General features: G+C 57.2%; 3 protein-coding genes across 4 annotated transcripts; 1 reads left to right on the top strand and 2 right to left on the bottom strand.

Annotated features, from left to right (window-relative positions):
• The first annotated feature begins 911 nt into the window (after positions 1-911).
• LOC102946804 (regulator of G-protein signaling 9-binding protein) lies at positions 912-3,327 on the top strand. Its single transcript, XM_007067767.4, has 2 exons — positions 912-1,477; positions 2,420-3,327. Exons 1-2 carry the CDS (start codon positions 1,237-1,239, stop codon positions 2,932-2,934), a joined length of 756 nt encoding a protein of 251 aa, XP_007067829.3. The 5' UTR covers positions 912-1,236; the 3' UTR covers positions 2,935-3,327.
• Positions 3,328-3,512: 185 nt separating this feature from the next.
• Positions 3,513-8,056, bottom strand: UBE2C (ubiquitin conjugating enzyme E2 C). The gene is made up of 6 exons (XM_037915686.2): positions 7,902-8,056; positions 7,167-7,194; positions 6,912-6,998; positions 6,553-6,757; positions 4,111-4,170; positions 3,513-3,734 (listed from the first exon to the last, which is right to left on the bottom strand). Exons 1-6 carry the CDS (start codon positions 7,997-7,999, stop codon positions 3,676-3,678), a joined length of 537 nt encoding a protein of 178 aa, XP_037771614.1. The 5' UTR covers positions 8,000-8,056; the 3' UTR covers positions 3,513-3,675.
• Positions 8,057-8,795: 739 nt separating this feature from the next.
• Positions 8,796-19,705, bottom strand: DNTTIP1 (deoxynucleotidyltransferase terminal interacting protein 1). 2 transcript variants are annotated; one of them, XM_037915685.2, is made up of 13 exons: positions 19,574-19,700; positions 19,148-19,218; positions 17,860-17,956; positions 17,231-17,329; positions 13,880-13,948; positions 13,303-13,359; positions 12,931-12,992; positions 11,672-11,717; positions 11,104-11,162; positions 10,793-10,853; positions 10,267-10,338; positions 9,670-9,725; positions 8,796-9,284 (listed from the first exon to the last, which is right to left on the bottom strand). In XM_037915685.2, the coding sequence occupies exons 1-13, from the start codon at positions 19,649-19,651 to the stop codon at positions 9,146-9,148; spliced, it is 966 nt and encodes a 321-aa protein (XP_037771613.1). In that variant the 5' UTR covers positions 19,652-19,700; the 3' UTR covers positions 8,796-9,145. The 2 variants fall into 2 exon arrangements, with proteins under 2 accessions (XP_037771613.1, XP_043382554.1); XM_043526619.1 differs by lacking the exon at positions 17,231-17,329 and having other exon boundaries at positions 19,574-19,705.
• Positions 19,706-20,224: the final 519 nt, after the last annotated feature.

Here is a 20,224-nt window from a genome sequence, read left to right on the forward strand (position 1 = left end):
CACAGGGCACGGCTGGCCCACAGGGCGCAGGGGCTGGGAACATGGGGGTGCTCTTATTCTGGGGGGGCTGAGTCGCACTGAGCCCCTCCAAGCCAGGAACCTCGGCAGCCATCACCAGCCTGGCGTGGCAGAGAGGCTGCACAGTGACCCCATGCCAGGGCCCCCTCTGCTCTCCCTTACAGGAACCGCTTCTGCTCCAGTCACCAGAGCGACCACAGCTCGGGCTGCCGGCCCCACCCCAACGGGTCCTGGGCCAGCCCCTGTGTTGCAGGGCCACATGCATGGCCCCGGGGGACTGCCTCCCCCATGGAGGGGCTTCATGCTTTAGAGGATCACTTTCAAACAGCCCTTAAATCATTCAGGGTGGGGAGGGAGACAGCCAGACTAGGGCAGGCCCTGGGCCGGGGGGCAGGGCCTGTCATCACCCCCCTGCTGCCCATGGCTAGGCCCCCCCCAACCCATCAGCAGGTGGGATCCCACAGCCGGGGAGCCCAGAGCCACAAGCACAGGCCACAGCAGCTCCTCGCCACGGCATCCGGAGACAGGTTCCCATCTAGGAGGAAGATGAAACTTTGGGAGCCTCACAGGCCAGGACTCCCCCCCGCCCAGCCCCCCCGCGCCTCATGGGTTAAACCCACCCCCCGAAAACAGCGAGGCAGCGCCATGCCCAGTGGTGCCTCTCGCCTGCCTAGACCTGCCGCAGCTCCCCTGGGACCCCTGAGCCCGCCCCTGACAATCTGTCTCAGGCTCAGCCTGGCCAGCCAGAGGAGACTCCAGCAGCGGGGAGCGAGGGCGCTGCTCCCGGGACTGGGAAGCCGAGGGGCTGGGGTGCGGCGGCTCCGACAGCCAGAGTTTGCAGGGCTGGCTCAGGCTGTCCCCCGAGGGAACTGCATTGCATTGCGGTGACAGGACTGGAGCAGGGAAGCGCTGCTGGCGGGGGGAGTGTCCGGCTCCTCCAGGGAGTGCACAGCGAACAGCTCGGCACAGGCCACCTTCCCATTTGGTCCCTGCCTCTCGGCGAGCAGCTGGAGCCGACGAGGAGTCCTGCAGCACAGACAACAGCAGCCCCCAGCCTGCACGGGGCCCCTGAGAGCTACACCCAGGCGTGGAGGCCCCGGCACCAGCCTGCTGTGCAGCCCGACCCACTGGCTGGTGCCGCTTCCCCACCCACCAGCAGGCGCGGGAGCAAGCGAGGCCCAGCTGAGGCCCTGGTGGAGCAGGTCCTGGCTGGGCTGCATGCGGGCGCTGGAGAGGGACCACCCCGCAGCAAGGTCCTTGCCCTGGCAGATGTCCCACGCACCTGACTCCCACAGCGTGGGGGAGGTGAGGGGGGCGTGTGCAGCCACCCACACCTCCCTGAGCAAAGTCATTGTGTGGCACAACCAGCTGGCGCTGCAGCTGGGGGGCACGTCGGACTCGCCCCAGCTGCGGGATGAGCTGCAGGAGCGGAGCAAGGAGGCACACGAGCTCAGCAAGGGTAAGGAACTGAGCCCAGCCCGTTATCGCCTGGGGACTGCCTGCCAGGAGCAGGGCAAGAGAGGAGGGGAGATGCCAGGCTGCCCCGCCCGTGGCTGCCCCGTCCCATGGAGCAGCTCAGGAGGCACGGCCAATGATCCCAGCTGAAGGGCAGCACAAAGACAGAGCAGCCTCCAGCCCAGCCCCTGGGTGCTCGCTGCACAGGGGCTGTGCGCTGGGCACCTGCTCTTCCCCAGGCCTGGGGCTACAGCGCCCAGACAGCTTGGGCTGGTCTAGCGAAGAGCATAGACCACCCTGCCTGTGGCCAGCTCCTGCTTTCCTCTGCATTCAGATGGGAGCCCGCTCCCCATGTCCGCCTCCCTCTTGTCCTGCATCTGCTGCCCCAGAGCCAGGCCGGTCACACAGCAGCAGCAATGGGCAGTTCTGAGAGCTAATGCTTGCATCCCCCGTCAGCGGCTTGTCCCCATGGAGAGTAACAGCCAGCTAGCATTGCCATGTAACGGACCTACTGAGCGCAGGTGGTAGAGGCTCGAGCTGTGGCAGAGTCCAGAGCTCACCCCTCTGTGAGCCATGGGGAGGTTGCTTGTTACCCCTCAGGGAGTTACTCTTTAACCTCCTCCCACTGCCCCCCACCCCATTAGACTTGGTGGCTGGGGGTTTCCTTCTAGTAACAGAGGGCAGAGTTTGCACCTGCAAGGATGTGCATGGGACCACACCCCTGGGTGAGAACACGCCATGCAGAGGTCTTGGGCAAGCCCACTGGACAAGCACACAGCTGGCACTCAGTGCTCACAGTTTGGCCCTCTCTCACCAGGATATTTCATCACAGCTGGCTCCTTGCTAGGACAGCTGTTCAATCACCTTCCACTCGAGCCCATCCAGTGCTTTGCTCTGCTGGCTTCCCTCCCAGGGATGGTAACACTGAATGCACATCTCCCTGCAGGCCTGCGGAACATGCTCCTAGCCGGGCTGCAGCAGCCGCTAGCCAGCCCAGAGGAGCGGCAGGAGCTGGAGAGGCTGTGGGTGCTGTCCCTGTCAGCTCTGGAGCTCTTCCACCAAGACCTGTGCAGAGCCCATCATCTCTGCCAACTCTTCCCCCTGCAGGGGTGCGGGGTGCAGCTGCTGAGCACTGGAGTCACAGGGAAGACCACAGATGGAGGGCACAAGCCCTGGAGGAGGCCAAGCCGCAAGGGCACCAGGAGCACAGAGCAGCTGGGAGCTGCCCCCAGCCTGGAGGAGCAGATTGAGCATGTGGGGGCCATGCTGCTGGAGATGGAGACCAGAGTCAATGTCCCTGTCTGGACAGTGGAGGCCACAGAAGAGACTGGGCCTGAGAGCAGCTTGGCCTTTGAGGCAGAGGGGTCATGCAGCGAGAGGCAGGCTGCAGAGGTGGCAGGTGGCCTAGGGTGCTGTGGGCAGTGTCAGGACTGGCCTGCACTCTGCTGCACATTGTCATGACCATCTACCCATGCCAAGGGGCAGGAGAAAACCCAGAACAAGGACCCTTGGCCACAGCAGCTGAGAGAGACAAATTCCTTGGAGCACAGAGCCCCACAGGGAGAACCAGGAAGAGGGCTCTGGCTTGGGGTAGGGACAAGTTGGCTGAGGGCACCCCTGCCAGCAGGGCAGACAGCTCAGTGAACACGTGGGACAGCGCTGGCAAGCTGGGTGAGCACTGCAGGCCGAGGGAACGAGTGGTTAAGAGGAGCCATGGCAGAGGAGACCGTGGGGGGATTAATAAACGCCATTGTTCTCCCACTTGTGTTCATTCCTGTAGAGCCTGCAAAATGCCCCTCCCCTAGGGAACCATTTCCACACCCACAGCAGTGGCGGTGATGGAGGTCACAGAGATCTGTGCTTGGCCCCAGGCAGTGGGAGATCAGCAGCTGAGAGCTGCCTGAAGGCAGGGCCAGGCCCTCTTGGTTCAAAATGCCCTGGGCTCAGTTCCTGCTGTGGCATGGCAGCCAAGCCAGAGGGGGTCACTGTGACCCAAGACACCATGTGGCTAAATGCAAGTACTACGATCTGTGCAAAACCAAAGTTAAAAAACGAGAGTTTATTTATACAGTAACCGTGGGTTCCACCTGCAGAATTAATTTAAAACAGCTTATGATACAGAGTCCTGTACAGAGCAGCCAGAGGACAGTTCCAGAGAGCAGACAGGGACGGACAGACAAACAGCTGTGGCTCGAGCAAGCGTCAGGTCTCCTGGCTCTTCGCCTGCTTTGCGTATGTTTCCTGCAGGTATTTCTTGAAGGCTAGGGAGGGAGGGGAGAGCTGTTGGAGAGGGGCAGGCTCTGGGACCACAGGGGCTCACCCTGGGCTTTTTTGTAGCTCCTGCAGCTGGTGAGAGGAAGTCACCCTGCGACAGGCTAGGAAGGAAGACATCCTCCTCTACTAGGCCAGAGCACAGCAATGAAGCCAGGCTGAGCGAGTGGCCAAGTCCCAGGCCCCCCATCAGGTACAGTCCCTGGGGAGGGTCATTATTACCCAAACAGGTCTGAAGGCAGCTGTCCTCCCCTCCATGCCCAGGTGCTGGAGGGCAGCTGTAACCCTGTGCTGGGCCTGCAGGCAGCTCAGCCAGGAGTAGCCCAGAGCCATAGTGCCTAATGGACCCCAACAGGAGACACTCACCTGCTTGGTTCTTCCAGAGTTCGGCCGCATGTGTGTTCAGGGGGCTCTCAATGTTCGGCTCTGAGGATTGGGAGACGGGATTGGGAGGTCAGTGTGAGGACAGAGGAGGCTGCCTGTTTCTTACACAGCAACACGCCCACCCCACTCCTTAAGAATGGCCCTACTGGGTCAGACCAAGGGTCCATCTAGCCCAGTGTCCTGTCTGCTGATAGCGGCCAATGCCAAGTGCCCCAGAGGGAATGAACAGAACAGGGAATCATCAAGTGATCCATACCCAGCTTCTGGCAAACAGAGGCTAGGGACACCATTCCTGCCCATGCTGGATAATAGCCATTGATGGACCTATCCTCCCTGAATTTATCTAGTTCTTTTTTGAACCCTGTCATGGTCTTGGCCTTCACAACATCCTCTGGCAAGGAGCTCCACAGGTTGACTGTGCGTTGTGTGAAGACATATTTCCTTGTGTGTGTTTTAAACCTGCTGCCTGTTAATTTCATTTGGTGACCCCTAGTTCTTGTGTTATGAGTAACAAACAACACTTCCTTATCTACTGTCTCTGCACCACTCATGATTTTATAGATCTCAATCAGATCCCCCCTTAGCCGTCTCTTTTCCAAGCTGAAAAGTCCCAGTCTTATTAATCTCTCCTCATACAGAAGCCATTTCATACCCCACATAATTTGTTGCCCTTTTTTGGACCTTTTCCAATTCCAATTTTTTTTTTTTTTTGAGATGGGGTGACCACGTCTGCACGCAGTATTCATGGTGTGGAAGTCCCATGGATTTATTTATATAGCAGCAACATGATATTTTCTCTTATATCTATTTTTTTGACGGCCGCTGCACATTGAGTGGATGTTTTCAGAGAACTATCCATACTGACTCCAAGTCCTCTTTCCTGAGTGGCAACAGCTAATTTAGACCCCTTCATTTTATAGGTATACTTGGGATGATGTTTTCTAATGTGCATTACTTTGCATTTATCAACATTAAAGTTCACCTGCCATTTTGTTGCCCAGTCACCCAGTTTTGAGAGATCCTTTTGTAGCTCTTCGCAGTCTGCCTGGGTTTTAACTATCTTTAGTAATTTTGTATCATCTGCAAATTTTGCCATCTCTCTGTTTACCCCTTTTTCCAAGATCATTTAGGAGTATGTTGAATAGGACTGGTCCCAGAAGAGACCCCTGGGGGACACCACTATTTACCTCTCGCCATTCTGAAAACTGACCATTTATACCTACCCTTTGTTTCCTATCTTTCAACCAGTTACCAATCCAGGAGAGCACCTTTCCTCTTATCCCGTGGCAGCTCACTTTGCATAAGAGCCTTTGGTGAGGGACCTTGTCAAAGGCTTTCTGAAAATCTAACTACACTACATGCACTGGATCCCCTTGGTCCACATGCTTGTTGACCCCCTCAAAGAATTCTAGTAGATTGGTGAGGCATGATTTCCCTTTATTAAAACCATGTTGACTCTTTCTCAACAAATTATGTTCATCAATGTGTCTGACAATATTATTCTTTATTACAGTTTCAACCAGTTTGCCAGGTACTGAACTCAGGTTTACAGGCCTGTAACTGCCACGATCACCTCTGGAGCCCTTTTTAAAAACTGGCGTCACACTATCTATCCTCCAGTCATATGGTACAGAAGCTGATTTAAATGATAGGTTACAGACTAGTTAGTAGTTCTGCAGTTTCACATTTGAGTTCCTTCAGAACTCTTGGGGGAATACCATCTGGTCCTGGTGACTTATTGCTGTTTAATTTATCAATTTGTTCCCAAACCTCCACTAATGGTACCTCAATCTGGGACAGTTCCTCAGATGTGTCACCTAAAAAGAACGGCTCAGGTTTGGGAATCTCCCTCACATCCTCAGCCGTGAAGATTGATGCAAAGAATTCATTTAGTTTCTCCACAATGGCCTTATCGTCCTTGAGTGCTCCTTTAGCACCTCGATTGTCCAGTGGCACCACTGGTTGTTTAGCATCTGGTCACATGCTCCCCCCCCCGTGATGTCCTGCTCCATTCAACACCCTGTGCCCTCCTCCCCTAGCTCACACCCCAGCCTGCTTGCTGTCAGCTGTAGCTGTCATTCTATTTGTATCATGGTAGCACCTAGGAGCCCCAGCCACGGACAAAGCCCCAATCATACCCGGCCTTGTACAAACCTAACAAAAGCACTGTCCCTGCCCCAGCGAGCTGACGGTCCCAGTATTGGATTAGACAACGGACGGGGACACAAGGAAATGATGAAGCAATACTGGTCAGCGTGATGGGCTGCAGTCACAGCCCACCTGTGGGCTAATCACTTGGAGGCAAGAACATGCTTTGGGCAAGCAAGGGGAGTGAGGAGAGCGAGAGGAGACTGCAGTGGGAAAGGGGAAGCCCAGGAACTCAGAGCTGCAGGACACCATGGGGCAATCCCCAGGCAGCCTCACCTCCCAGCAGGCTCTGAATGGACAGCAGGATCGTCCGGACGTCGTAGAGCGCAGACCACTTGTCTTTGAGGATGTCCAGGCAGATGTTGCCCTGCGTGTCCACGTTGGGGTGGTAGCAGGGGGTGAGGAACTTGACAGTGGGGGCATTGTAGGGATACCCATCAGGAAACTCCAGGGAAAGCTTATACCTCAAGTCCTCGTACACCTGGGGGAGGGAGAAAACAGAGTTAGCAGGACGGACCCAGGCCCCTCCGTGCCCCAGGGAGGCCAGGCAGACCCCTGGGGCCCCACTGCACAGCACAGAGGGGCGGGGCCATAGGGCAGGCTCGCTTGTCCCCCCTCAGCCCCCGCAGGCTCACCGTCCCAGCGGCGCCGTCGATGGTCCCGATCCATCTGAAGAGATTGTCCGACTCGGGGAAGGCGGAGATCCCTTTGTCGCCGGCCATCTGAGCAGAGACGGACAACGGTCAGGAGCGAGCGCCCCGGCGACACGCCCCCCCCCCGCCGCAGCAGCCCCCCCGGCGGGCCGGGGGCCGCCCCGCAGGACCCGGCCCAGGCCCGCCCCGGCCCAGCCGAGCCCGGGGTCCGGTCGGGCCGCAGCGCCGCCTACTCACCATCAGCGCCATCAGCTCCTGCTGCAGCCTGCGGGACAGAGCGACACGGGCGGTGAGGCGTGGCCCGCAGCCCCCCGCGGCCAGCCCCCCAACCGGCCCCCCCAGCGCCAAGGCCCCCCGCGGCCAGGCCCCCAACCGGCCCCCCCAGCGCCAAGGCCCCCCGCGGCCGGCCAGCCCCCCAACCGGCCCCCCCAGCGCCAAGGCCCCCCGCGGCCAGGCCCCCAACCGGCCCCCCCCAGCGCCAAGGCCAGGCCCGGCCCCCCAACCGGCCCCCCCAGCGCCAAGGCCCCCCGCGGCCAGGCCCCCAACCGGCCCCCCCAGCGCCAAGGCCCCCCCGCGGCCAGGCCAGGCCCGGCACCCCAACCAGCTCCCCCCACGCCCCCCGCGGCCAGGCCCCCAACCAGCCCCCCCGCGCCCAGGCCAAGCCCGGCCCCCCAACCAGCTCCCCGCAGCCCGCCCCCCAACCGGCCCCCCCCGCGGCCAGCGCATAGGCACCCCGCGCCCAGGCCAGGCCAGGCCAGGCCCAGCCCCCCAACCAGCTCCCCCCGCGCCCCGCCCCCCAACCGGCCCCCCCCAGCGCCCAGGCCCCCAACCAGCCCCCCCGCGCCCCGCCCCCCAACGGCCCCCCCCAGCGCCCTGGCCCAGCGCCCCCTGCCCAACCGGCGCCCCGAGCCCAGGCCCGGCCCCCCGGCCAGCCCCCCGCGCCCAGGCCGCCCCCAACCGGCCCCCACTTACCGCTTCCCCACGGAGCCGCGGGCCGCGCTGCTGCCGGGCTCGGCCCCCTTGCGGGCGGCGCCGGGGCGGGCGGCGGGGTCCGCGTTCTGCGAGGCCATCGCGGCGCTACTTCGCCCGCCCGCGCTCCCGCGGCCGCTCGCTCCCGCGCCGGCGTTTGAAACGAACCCCCGGCCCCTCCGCCAATCAGCGGCCCGTTTGGTTTCGATCCAGCCAATCGCGGCTCGTCGGGCACGGGGGCGGCCAGGCAACCGGCCTGATGGGCCCCAGGATTGGCCCGATGCAGCGCCAATTACCCGGGATTGGCCGTGACGCGAAGGGCGGCGGCCGAGACGGGAAGGCGGGGCAGGCCCTTAAAGGGCCAGTGACCCGCGGGGCGGCAGCGCCGCCCTAGGGAGCCGCCGCTCCCCTCCCGGCCGGGGCTGGCGGGCGGGGCGCCGGGACAGGGGCAGGCCAGCCCCCCGCCCAGCCAGGGCGCCCCGACTCCGGCCCCTGCCGCGTCGCGGGCTCCCCGGGCGCGGGCCCGCTCTGCCGCCGGCCGCGGGAGCCGAACACGTGTGGCCCCGGCGCAGGGCCGACCCAGGGCGTTACTCCACCCGCGCGGCTCCCCGCCCTCCCGGGCCCCAGCCTTCGTGCAGGCGGCCGCCGGCGGGTGGCAGCGGGCTGGCTGTGGCCCAAGCACGGAGGACCAGGGCAGCTCCTGAAGAACCTTCCCCGGGAGGAGGCAGGAGTAGCCGCTGGCCCGTCCTCTTCCCCAGCTCCCGGCCCCAAGAAGGGGGAGAAACTCTCCTTCCCCCGTGAGCCCTGTACAAGGAACAGCTCCCTCTCCCTCCTTCCCCACACAGCGGTCCCCGTCCCCCCGGCCACGGTCAAGGCCTTTGCATGGGCACAGCAGGCTCCAGCAGCAGCGTTTATTACAAATCTGTTTGTACACGAGAGGATCTGAAACAGGAAGTTCACACAGAAAAGTGCAGCTCTGAGGAGAAGCAGAAAGCAGCCAGTAACTTTGCTTACTGCCAGCCACCACCAACTCAGGGGAATGGCCCAAACAGCTCTCAGGAGGTTTAATCACAGCTGCTGCACTGCTGTTCCCTGTGGGCAGCATTCTGCTACCTGGGCCACTGAAAGCACAAGCCCCAACATGTCCAGTGAAACACCAAGGAAGGAAAGATAAAAAAAACCCCGGCGAGAGTCCATGTTGTGACAGGCTGTGACTGGATGCCGCTTGGCAGGGAGGGTGAGGTTTCTTATGTTTCATGGGTTCCCTCTGGAGGCTGTGGGTCCCCTTCATGGCGAAGTGTCTCCATATATTTCTGCATCTTTTCAGTCATCCATGCAGGTGGGATAAAAGGTTTTAGTTCCTCCAGCTTCAAATCAAGAGAGCTCCTGGTGAGCAAGTGGGAGACAGGAGTGAGCGTGTGGGAGGGACACAGACACTGTCTGGTCAGATTCAGGAAAGCTCAGCACCCACTACTCAGGTAAGATTTTCCAGAGAAGGGGGCTCCCATGAGAAGCCTGATTTTCAGGAGTGCAGCATGGTGGGCACACACTGGGTGCTGAGAAGTCTCATCCCAGTCATGGGTGCTGAGCACAAGATCATCTGGTAGAGCATAATATTAGGCAGGACCCACTCTGCTTCCTGGCCTTGCTCGCTCTCTTGCTCCCTGTGGACATGATGACTCCCCCATCCCCTCCCCCTGTCATTTCTAGTTTCATAAAGGGGAGATGGCAGGGGTTTCAGCACAGCTGAAGTCTTGGTTCCTTGCCTCACCTGTAATCATCACTGGCAGCCAGATCCTGAATATCCTCCTCTATGAGGAGGTAGGCCTGCAGCAGTTGGGAAACAAGAGATGGTTAGGAGCCATTCTGGTTGAACAGGCTAAGAAGATTTTCCACTTGGCTACTCAGAAATGAGATCTGCTGGCCTGAAGTAGCGGCGCTAGCTCTGTAAATAGCACCCACGCCCCAGTACCTCAAAAAAACCAGGTCAGGTGTGAGCACAATTGCTCCTGAGAGTCCAGGGGAAGTGGGTTTCTGCATCTCATGGTTCCACCTTGCTCACTCTTCCAAACCCTCATCGTCGTAACAGTTGCATCAAAGCTGATGACTTCCTCGGCTGAAGCAACAGTCGCTAAATCTCAGCCCCAAGTGATGAGGAGCAGAGAGTGGCCTGCCAGACAGTGCTATGAAGGGGCTACAGCATGGATGAGCCCATCAGAAAACCCAGACCCCTGGAATCCCTGTTGCTTACTGCACTGGGTTCAGCTTATTTGCACACTTTAATTCTGAGCCAGGCTACTTTACGATTCTCTCCCTGTCCCCACCAAGGTCCCAGGCTGTGGCAGGAGCCAGCCCTGGCCACACTCACCATCTTGCCCCCTGTGGCCCTCATGTGCTGCTGCTCTGCCAGCCAGTGCTTGTCTTGAGGATCAGCCGCATACTGCAACAGAGCAGCAAGGTGAGAACTCCACGATCAACATACCAACATCTATAGCCACCATCATGGGGCAACTTCTGGGTGTGGACACAGAGTCTAGGCCCAGTCCTCGGTGGAAACCCAGGGGGTAACCCCATGTCTCCCAGTAAGAGATTTTCCTACGAATAAGGACTCAGCCCCATCCTGCTTACTCCTCAAAGCAAAGCCTCCTGTGCCGGGCAAATTCATCACCCCACAGGAAGCAAGTCCAGTGTATTACATTCGCTTTAATACAATTTTTCAATCTATTGTGAGGTAACGTCCACACTGTACTCGAGTCCCTGCCCCGGGAGCCGACAAGCAACGTCAGCAGGGTGTGAGGGGGCAGAACATACAAGCACAAGTAGACATTCCCCACCCCTGTCACAGGCAACTTCTGAGCAAACCCCAAAAGAAGCATTGTGCTGAGGTTTCTGACCTTAAAGAGATGGGGGTGTTTGATGTAGAGTCGCCCTCTGGTTCCTCCCATTCCAAGGGCCCTGAAACAGGAACATGGCGGGGGGGAGGGGGTTAGGCCTGTGCACAGGGGCAGCTGAAGTGTGATGTATGGAGGCTTCCTTCTGTCCCCAGAGCCTGTGCCCTTCCCACTCTGCTTCAGAGTGCAGAGAGATTTAACTCGTGAGAGGAGCACCATGGGCTCCAGCCCCAGAGGCAGTGCTGCTGCCCCCTTCTTCCCCTTACCCAGAACCCTGGGGCACACAGCCAGCACCCCACAGGGCGATTCCTTACTTGTTTGCTCGAGATCCCAGCACAAAAGTTGTGGACTCAGTCAGCCGGGCTGGATCCCACTAAAGAGCGATTGGGAAAGCGGCAGAGATTAGAAACCCAACAGATCCAGATCCAACACCCCTTCTTTGAGCCTCAGATTTCTGTAGCAAACTCCTGCAGGGGCCCCGCTGGCTCTGGTGGGCTCCATGGAGGGGAAAATATGCCTCCTACCTTGACTGATCGAACAGGCAGCGGAGTTTCTCTGGCCTTGCCAGCAGAACGTGCTGCCCTGGGACAGATCATCCATAGCCAGGAGGAATCTACTTCCTCCGAGCTGCTGGGCTGCACCGGGGAGTGCTCGCAGGCTGTGCATATGGAGGCAGCACATGAGGGCCTCCACCCAGCCCACTGCTCTCCCCCCTTGGTCATTGCAGGGAGGTGGCAGAGCTGGGTAAAGCCTGGCCTAGAATCAGCCTCTGTTCCTGTAGGTGGCAGCATGATCACTGCCAGAGGCAATGGGGAGAAGGGAGGCTGCATGGAGCACTACTGAGCCAAGCCCAGAGAAAGGACACCCAGCTGCACACTGTACCTTTGGTCCCTCCCGGCGCACTGGCTCACAGGATTTGAGCTTCCACCTGAAGGGGAAAAAACACAAAATAGTCCTGAATTCCCAGAAGGCTCATGCCAAGAAGCCACAAAAGAATTTAAATCAACACTGGATAAAAAGCACTAGGAAAGGGCCTGCCAGGAGCAGATCCTGTGGGGAGGGCTGGTCATCCATAGTGTGTTGCCAGCCATAGATTTTACTAATCCAAGCTGCCTACAGCCTAAAACGATTCTGCTCTCCTGATCGGGACATACATCCCCTCCCCCTCTCCAGACAGACAGAGCACCCCTGAATATCCCTCTTCCCCCACACACCCATTTCTCTGGTGCTGGCTCCTCTTCCGCATCAACCCCTCTCCTCTCCAGAGTCCCACAAGACTCTCAGCCCTCTGCTCTCTTGTATCTCCCCTGGCTCCTCTGATCCCTGCCTTGAACCTTACCCTGACAATACTCAGCCACACATATTTCAGGCCCTTCCGTAACCCTCCCCCACGACCTCCCTGACCAGGCTCATTTAGCTGAAGAAAAGCTGGCAGGTCTCACACACACAAATGCTTCTCTTGGCCAGGAGGAGCCCCCAAGTTGAGCTTCAGACACTCCTCTTCCTTCTTGACTCAGACCTTCCATTTCCCTCCAGAGGCCCTGCCCTGAATGCCACGCTTGACCATGAGTTTCCCTCTACATCCCCCATGGCTGCAAATCTGTCATTGCCACCTGCGTGACACACTGCCCCTGTGTGCAGGTGCCCTGACTCAGCCCAAATCCTACGCAGGTCTCCATCTTCTCAGCAGAGCTTCGTCACCTCTGTTACTGCAATTTCTTTCTCTATCGCTTCTGAGTCCCCGCCCTCCTGTCTCCAGCACATGCACTATGCCTCTGCCTTCTCACTGGCAGGGAGCGGGGCCATAGCGCTCCCATCTACAAGCTCCTCATTCGCTTGTTTGAGCTTGGCCAGGCTCCAGCCGACCACATGTATCTTCACTCCCCTTGCCTGAGCCTTCTGTTTGCCCTTATGCACAATCTCACCATAGCCAAGAACCTTCTGCCCTGCGGCTCTCATGTTTGGAACTGCCTCCCTGTAGGATCTGGACTCAGAGAGAGCACGAGTCAACCTCAGCTGAAAGCATCTCGCCCACTTGCGTGATCCATTTGCGTGAGACACACCAGGAGAGAGAGAGAGCTGGGCTGCCCTACGCCCTGCCTCAGCCAACCTTGTGTCTCGCCTCTTATCTCCACACTTACGTGGCCACACCTGAGGCTCCACGATCGTTCAGCAGGCTCTGCCCTGGAGGTCGCCCCTTCCTCTGCAAGAGAGAAATCCCTCATTAGCTCACTCACCTGAGAAGCACACATGTGCATTCCCTGCTGGGAAGGCGGGTCTCCCAACCACATGAGGAACCTGTTAAGAGCAGCTATTAAGAAATGGTGAGACTGGGCAAAAGGAGCCAGCATTCCTGAGTAGAGTCGGGGCCACAGGCTGCCCTGGGGGCTTCCCCCTTCCTAACCCTCTCTCAGCTATAGGGAGGGAGCAGCCAGTGAGGCCTGCACAAGAAACGAGGGCCAAGCTTCCTCATGAGGCAGTGTATTGGGGTGGAGTCCTTGCATGGGCCTTACCTTTTTGGGAACAGGGCTTCCTCGCCGACTGGATTCCTCTTCCATCTGCCGGGCACGCTGGCAAAGAAATTAGCGATGGGATGAACACAGCCCTTCTCTCTCACGGAAGCACCCTAGCCACCCAGACAACTACCCTCTTCTCCATTGCACCCAGAAATGTGTGCCACTCAAGCAGGTAGCGCCACCCCAGCCTGATCCTTAGAGATGGGCACACGGGGTTCTACCTGCCCAAGGCAGAGACCAGGCCTGGGCCCCTCCTCTCCCAGCCTTCACTCTCCCCAATTCCATTTCCTCATCAGAAGGATTGACAGAGGCAAGAAATCCACTTACACAGAGGTCTCCTCTGCAGTCAGGTGGCTTTACAAAGGACAGACTGGCTAGGAGATCCCTGCTCCACCCCCTTACTTGTTCTGGTTCCATTTCTTGATCATCACTACCAGCACGTAAGAATCTAATACTGCTAGGGGCCTCTCCTAGCTCCTGCCAAGCCACTGCTAGAGAAAAAGCAATTAGAAGCCCAACCCCAGTCTCCCAGGCCAGGTCCCTGAAGTTCAGCCCTCTGTGACAGCAGCTCTACCTTTGGCACTGACTGCTCATGGGTCAGTCTGGGTATCACCTTCTTGCCATCAGAGAATAGCAGCTTGGCCTGTGGGGAGAGAGCAAAGGGTTATCTGCCTGCAGGAAACTGCTGTACTTCAGGGCCTCCAGGAGGGCCAGGAAGGAGGCTGGATGTGGGACAGGTTCTCTCCCCGAGAGGCATTCACAGATGGGTTTGATTCCTATAACAGCTTTTACACGTGGCCTATCTGCCTCAGATCACTGGAATAACATGAACACAGAGTCTCAAAGGCCAGAAGGGACCTGGCTGATCATTTAGTTTGACACCCCCCCACCTCCCCCAATAACACAGGCCAGAGAACTTCCCTGAATTAATTCCTGTTTGAACTGGAGCAGATCTTCCAGAAAAACATACAAGTATGATTTTAAAATGTCCAGTGATGGCGAATCCACCACGACCCTTCGTACCTTGTCACAATGGTTAATTACTCTTGGCTGTTAATAATTTGCACCCTATTTACAGTCTGAATATTCTTGCTTCAACTTCCAGCCATTGCACTGTGTTAGACTTTCATCTGCTAGACTGAAGAGCCCCCATCAAACTTCTGTGCCCTAGTTGGGTACTTATACACTGGGATCAAGTGACCCCTTAACCTTCTCTTTAAGCTAAACAAATTGAACTCCTTGAAGGCAGGTTTTCCAATCCCTTAATAATTCCCATAGTTCATCTCGGATCCCCCCTGTCCAGCATCCCTCCTGACTTGTCGACATCAGAACTGGCCACAGAAGCAGCTGAACCAGTGCCAAATACAGAGTTAATGCAACCGCTTTATTTGATTTCCCCCTCTTTCTACATCCAAGGATAACATTCATCCTCTTGGCCACAGCATCACACTGGGAGTGCGTGTTCAGCTCATTATCCACAATGGCCCCCAAGTCTTTTTCAGAGTCACTGCTTCCCAAGCTAGAGTCCCTCACTCTGTAAGTATGGCCCATATTCTGTATTCCTAGATTTATACATTTACACTGAGCCACATTACATGCCTATGGTTTGCTTGCGCCCAGCTTACCAAGTGATCCAGATCGCTCTATCAGTGACCTGTCCTTTTCATTGTTTACCATTCCCTGCATTTTTGTGTCATCTGCAAACTTTATCAAGGATGATTTTAGGTTTTCTTTCAGGTCATTGATAAAAACGTTCAACAAGGTGGGGTCAAGAACTGATCCCTGCGAGACCCCACTCAAAGCACACCTGCTTGATGATGAGTACCCGTTTACATTAGAGAGCTGTCACTTACCCCTTTTGAAATCCATTTCATGTGTGCCATGTTAATTTTCTTTCATTCTAGTTTCTTAATCGAAATGTACGGTACGGAGTCGAATGCCTTTTACAGCCACACTAGTGTGTACAAGGTACAGCAACACTATTGCCTTTATCAACCACACTTGTAACCTCACCAAAAAGATACCAAGTTAGTGTCACAGGATCTGTTTCCCGTAAGCCCACTCTGTTTGGCATGATTTCAAGGAGGGCACAATAACTATGTATCAGTCGAGCCCTCACGTCAGACCCGTCAGAAGACTCAGATATGCTTCAGTGCAGAGAGTGGCTTCTGCTGCCCCGCACAACGTGCCCGTTCTGATGTAACATGTTAGTAAGCGCTCTCCAACTCTAGAGGGTGCAAACTCTGGCAGAGGAAAGGCAAAGCTGATCATTCACTGGGAGGTTGTAGCTCCTTTCTATTAATGAGCAGAAAATTGTGAAATCTAATTAAGATCAATTTATTTACTTCAATTTAAGATCGGAGAGACGCCTCTCCTGGAATGTAGATGCCCCAACAGATAATTAGTATCACAAACAAACCCTAGCAGCATTAGAATAATCTCAGAGATAGGAACTCGGTCAGTCAGCCACCTACACAGTGGGCTCCTCCCCGCCACTTCCTCATTCTGAGCAGCAGAACCTCAGCCCCTCCAAACCCACGCCAAACAGAGGACTGGACACAGTGCCTCCAAGGTCACCACATTTGGGTGTTTCAGACCAGGGAGAGCAAGTTCCAGAGTCCGGGGGGCCCTCACAGACAGTGTCCTGCCAACCGCCCTCTCTGTTCTATAATTAAAGGGATCCAATTTGAGTGCCCCTCCAACAGAGGCGGTGGAGGCCTGGCCCAGGGAGAGAGGTGTGGATCCCTGAGGTAAGGCCAGTCCCAGGCTATTTAGGGCTGCAGAGACCAATGGGCAGCCAGTGCTGAACCCGGAGCATGGGGTCATGTGCTCCCAGAAAAGGGCCCCGCTCAGTAAGTAAGTGCCACATTCTGCACCACCAGTCTCCAGTCTCCAGCTGGCTGTAAGGGGCAGCCCCATGCCGAGCACACGGCAATAGTCTGATCTTCAGGTGCCTCAGGCCTGGAGAACAGTATCAAGATCGGGATGTGAAAGGGAAGATCCCGACCTCCTGGCCAGGCATGGCTGGTGTGAGGTTGACTGGGTTACAGCGGTGATGGGATTATCCCACCGCTGCTGGGGGCCTAGAATCACCCCTGAAATTCCTTGTTGGTTGGCTTTGCATTAACCAGACTTGGAGAGAACTAGAGAAAGGGGTGGGAGAGGAGAAGCAGCTCAGAGCTGGCTCCATACCCCGGCTCCTCATCCATGTCATCTTTACGAGGCACATCACCTCAGTGTGCATGAGCTGGAGAAGAGCATGCAGTTCCTTCCACCAGAGCCCTCTTCTGGCTGATCCCTACAACCAGCTCTCCCTAGGTCAGGGATACTCAGACCCCAGTGGCTCAGGAGCCAAATTAGCGATCAACATTACCGAAAAGAGCCACAGGAGTGTGAATTCATTGTTTCATTTACTGTATAATTCTCACAGCAAAATGACTGACCATGTATTATGTTTCAGAGTAGCAGCCGTGTTAGTCTGTATTCGCAAAAAGAAAAGGAGTACTAGTGGCACCTTAGAGACTAACCAATTTATTTGAGCATAAGCTTTCGTGAGCTACAGCTCACTTCATCGGATGCATGTATTATGTTATTAGCTACAACTGCTTAACAACATAGTAAAAGCACCCTGATTGGTTAATAATTAAATCACACACCTCTTAATATTGTGTGCTGCAAAGAGCTGCAGGAGACACAATAAGGAGCCACTGGTGGGTGGTGAGCCGCAGTCTGAGTATCCCTGACCTAGATACAAAGGCATGTTAGCAAGGACATTTTGTACTGTGAGGTTTTGGGCACCCAGCCTGTGATTCTCTGCATCCTCAGGAGATTGTGGGGCAGATATTTCCACCCCTGTGTTCTTTCTTACACGGCTACTCCCAGAGGGCGGTGACCCCAGCTGTGTGTGGCAATGGCACAGCCCTACCTGTTCTAGGCAGCTCCGACATGTTTCCTGGATGAGCTGCTCTGGGTCCACCTCCTCCCCGACATTCTCTCTCACGTTAACCGCTGCCTTCTGGAAAAACTGGAAAGGGGCCCAAGAGATGGTTAGAATGACACTGGCTGCTCTAACCTCTTTCCAGAGGAGGCTGCCTCCTGGGGACAAGGCTCTCATCTGCACAGACAAAGTCAGGGGCTGGTGACTCCAGGAGCCACTTCTGCTCATGCTACAACCAAATACTGTATGGTCATCAGGGTCAGCACTGAGCACCCGGGATGCAATCCCATCAGGAAGTTCCGTGCCCCTTGGGAGCAGACTCCATCCTCTCTGGTCACTCGCTGTTGTCCACCAGAACTTGTTTTTAAAGTTTCATCTTAACTGTGTGCATTTCGACTCCTCCAGAAGGGACTGGGAGCCCTCTGAGTGGGACCCTTTCAGGGTTAGACTGAGCAGCCCCCACCTGCCTTTCTTATCCAGTTCACAAGGTTGTGGTGTGTATGTAAAGAGGGCTACAGGGCTGGGGTTTCACTGGGTCAGTGCCTAGTAGCACAGGCTGGAGGTAGGAAAAGGCTGAGGTCCACCCAAGAGATTTCCCTTTCCTAGTGAGCTTTTACCTTCATGTATTTATTGAAGACTATTTGGATCTCCTCATTGATACTAGGCTGCAGAACAGCTCGCAGCAAATCCATGGAGACAGCAGGATCTGTAAAGCTGAACACGAGATAAATTACTCCACCCGCCCTTACTGCCCCACACAGCTCAGAAAATCCCCAAGGCCCAGAATCCCACTCTACAATGCTGTTCCAAATGTTCTCACCCACATGGATGTCCATCAGAGTCCACAGACCTCTACAAAGGACACAACTCTAACAACACAGGCTGCAAGCTTATTTCCACACCAAACCTAGCAGCACAATTACCTGCTGACTCCAAACCTAGGTCTCCCAACAGAAGAGAAGTGCTGTATACAACACCCCTCTGAATTCATCACTGCTTCAAGTGTCAACTGGAGAGGAGCGTGGTTTGCAAGTGATGTAAAAGTATAACTGGGTTCAAAGAAGAACTAGATAAGTTCCGAGAGGATAGGTCCATCAGTGGCTATTAGCCAAGATGGTCAGGGACCAAACTTCACGCTCTGGATGTCCCTAAACTTCTGACTGCCAGAAGCTGGGATTGGATGACAGGGGACGGATCACTTGACAATTTCTGTGATCATTCCCTCTCGGGTATCTGGCATTGGCCTCTGTTGGAAGCCAGGATACCGGGCTGGATGGAGCATTGGTTTGACCCAGAATGGCCGTTCTTATACTCATTTGAATCTCCATTTCACCAGGATTGAACAGGCTGCTGAGCCAGTGACCTGTGCTACCACTAGACTCTGGGTCATCTCACAGTGACCACCATCACTTAGCAATTGTAGAGCATTTCAAAGAACTTTATGCACATTACTTCCCTGGGTAAAAAGCCCCATTTTACAGACAGAGAAACCACGACCCAGATCACCAAAATGCCTTGCTCAGCGCCGCATCGGGAGTTAATGGCAGAGCCAGGATTAGAATTTGGGCGCTCCCATACACTGCCTTTCCTCAGTCCTCTAGACAACGTTGCTTCTTCCTGGTATCAAACCCCATTTGTTTGGGTTTAATCCTATTGTTTAGTGGGTCTGGTGGGTGGCAGAGGAGGTTCTTTTTAACTGCGTGAGAGGGGAAAATCCCTGAGCGCCTGCGCACCTCGGGATGCAGCGACTTCACACGCCAGAGACCCGTCAGCAAGCCCAAGGCATCTCGCGTCTGCCAGGGGAGCCCTGTGTCCGGACGAGCAAGGCTGGGCGCCGGCTGCCCAGCGCGGCCCCTCCTGGCAGCACCCCACCGTGACGACCCCAGCCCGGGGGGCAGCTGGTACCTTGTTGTCATCTGCGAGCGCCGACCCCGCCGCTGCACCTGGCGGTGCTTGATCATGATGTTCCAGGGGCTCTGCAGGGGGAGGAGCAGAGGGGGGTTGGAGCGGGAAGTGCCCAGAGAGGGGCCCGCACCCCGCCCACTTCAGGGCCCGGCGGGGGGGGGCACAGATGGCCCCCCTGGATCGGGGGGGGGGGCGCTCTGGGCCGTCAGGCAAACCCTACAGGCCGCTCCGAGCGCAGGGGCCGCCCGGCCCCGGCCCCCGGCCCCCGGCCCCGGCCCCGGCCCCGGCCCCCGGCCCCCGGCCCCGGCCCTGGCCTGGGGCGCCCCGGCCCCGGCCCCAGCCTGGGGCGCCCGGGCTCTGCCTTACGGCGCCGGCCGGGCGGGCGGACACGGACGGCTCCGCCCCGCCGGCTCTCAGCGTGCTCACCAGCTGCCCGTCCCCCTCCTCCGGGCCCCCTTCCCCCGGCGGCCCCGGCTGCTGCTCGGGATCCCGGGCGGCCCCCATCCCGGCTGCGCAGCGCCCCCGACCCGCCGCACCGGAAGGAGCGGGGCCGAGCGGACGTCATCAGAGCCGCGACGCCTCGCCAGGAGGAAGCGCGACGGGCTGCCATGGCAACCGCGCCGCCATCTTGTTGCGGGGCCTGGGCTGGGTCCCAGTCAGTGCCGGGGGCTCTGTCCCCCCCCCCTGCTCTCCAGCGGGGCCTGAGGCCGCACAGCATGAGCCAGGCCCCCGCCCCCGGCCCCATCTGTTTGGGGCTCAGTGACCCGCTATCATTGAGTCAACAGTGTGCCCTTGTTGCCAAGAAGGCCAATGGCATTTTGGGATGTATATGTAGGGGCATTGCCAGCAGATCGAGGGACGTGATCGTTCCCCTCTATTCGACACTGGTGAGGCCTCATCTGGAGTACTGTGTCCAGTTTTGGGCCCCACACTACAAGAAGGATGTGGAAAAATTGGAAAACGTCCAGTGGAGGGCAACAAAAATGATTAGGGGACTGGAACACATGACTTATGAGGAGAGGCGGAGGGAACTGGGATTGTTTAGTCTGCAGAAGAGAAGAATGAGGGGGGATTTGA

This window comes from Chelonia mydas, chromosome 13 (genome assembly GCF_015237465.2).
Source record: "Chelonia mydas isolate rCheMyd1 chromosome 13, rCheMyd1.pri.v2, whole genome shotgun sequence".
NCBI lineage: Eukaryota > Metazoa > Chordata > Testudines > Cheloniidae > Chelonia > Chelonia mydas.

Excerpts from the sequence above, each read along its gene's own strand:
- LOC102946804 (XM_007067767.4), top strand. The coding sequence starts at position 1,237 with ATGCGGGCGCTGGAGAGGGACCACCCCGCAGCAAGGTCCTTGCCCTGG. Across the intron at positions 1,478-2,419 it reads GGCACACGAGCTCAGCAAGG|GCCTGCGGAACATGCTCCTA; the intron begins GTAAGGAACTGA and ends ATCTCCCTGCAG.
- UBE2C (XM_037915686.2), bottom strand. The coding sequence starts at position 7,999 with ATGGCCTCGCAGAACGCGGACCCCGCCGCCCGCCCCGGCGCCGCCCGC. Across the intron at positions 6,999-7,166 it reads AGGAGCTGATGGCGCTGATG|ATGGCCGGCGACAAAGGGAT; the intron begins GTGAGTAGGCGG and ends GTCTCTGCTCAG. Across the intron at positions 3,735-4,110 it reads ACTCTGGAAGAACCAAGCAG|CCTTCAAGAAATACCTGCAG; the intron begins GTGAGTGTCTCC and ends CTCCCTCCCTAG.
- DNTTIP1 (XM_037915685.2), bottom strand. The coding sequence starts at position 19,651 with ATGGGGGCCGCCCGGGATCCCGAGCAGCAGCCGGGGCCGCCGGGGGAA. Across the intron at positions 11,718-12,930 it reads GGAGCCTCAGGTGTGGCCAC|GTGGAAGCTCAAATCCTGTG; the intron begins GTAAGTGTGGAG and ends TTTCCCCTTCAG. Across the intron at positions 10,339-10,792 it reads AACACCCCCATCTCTTTAAG|TATGCGGCTGATCCTCAAGA; the intron begins GTCAGAAACCTC and ends GCTCTGTTGCAG.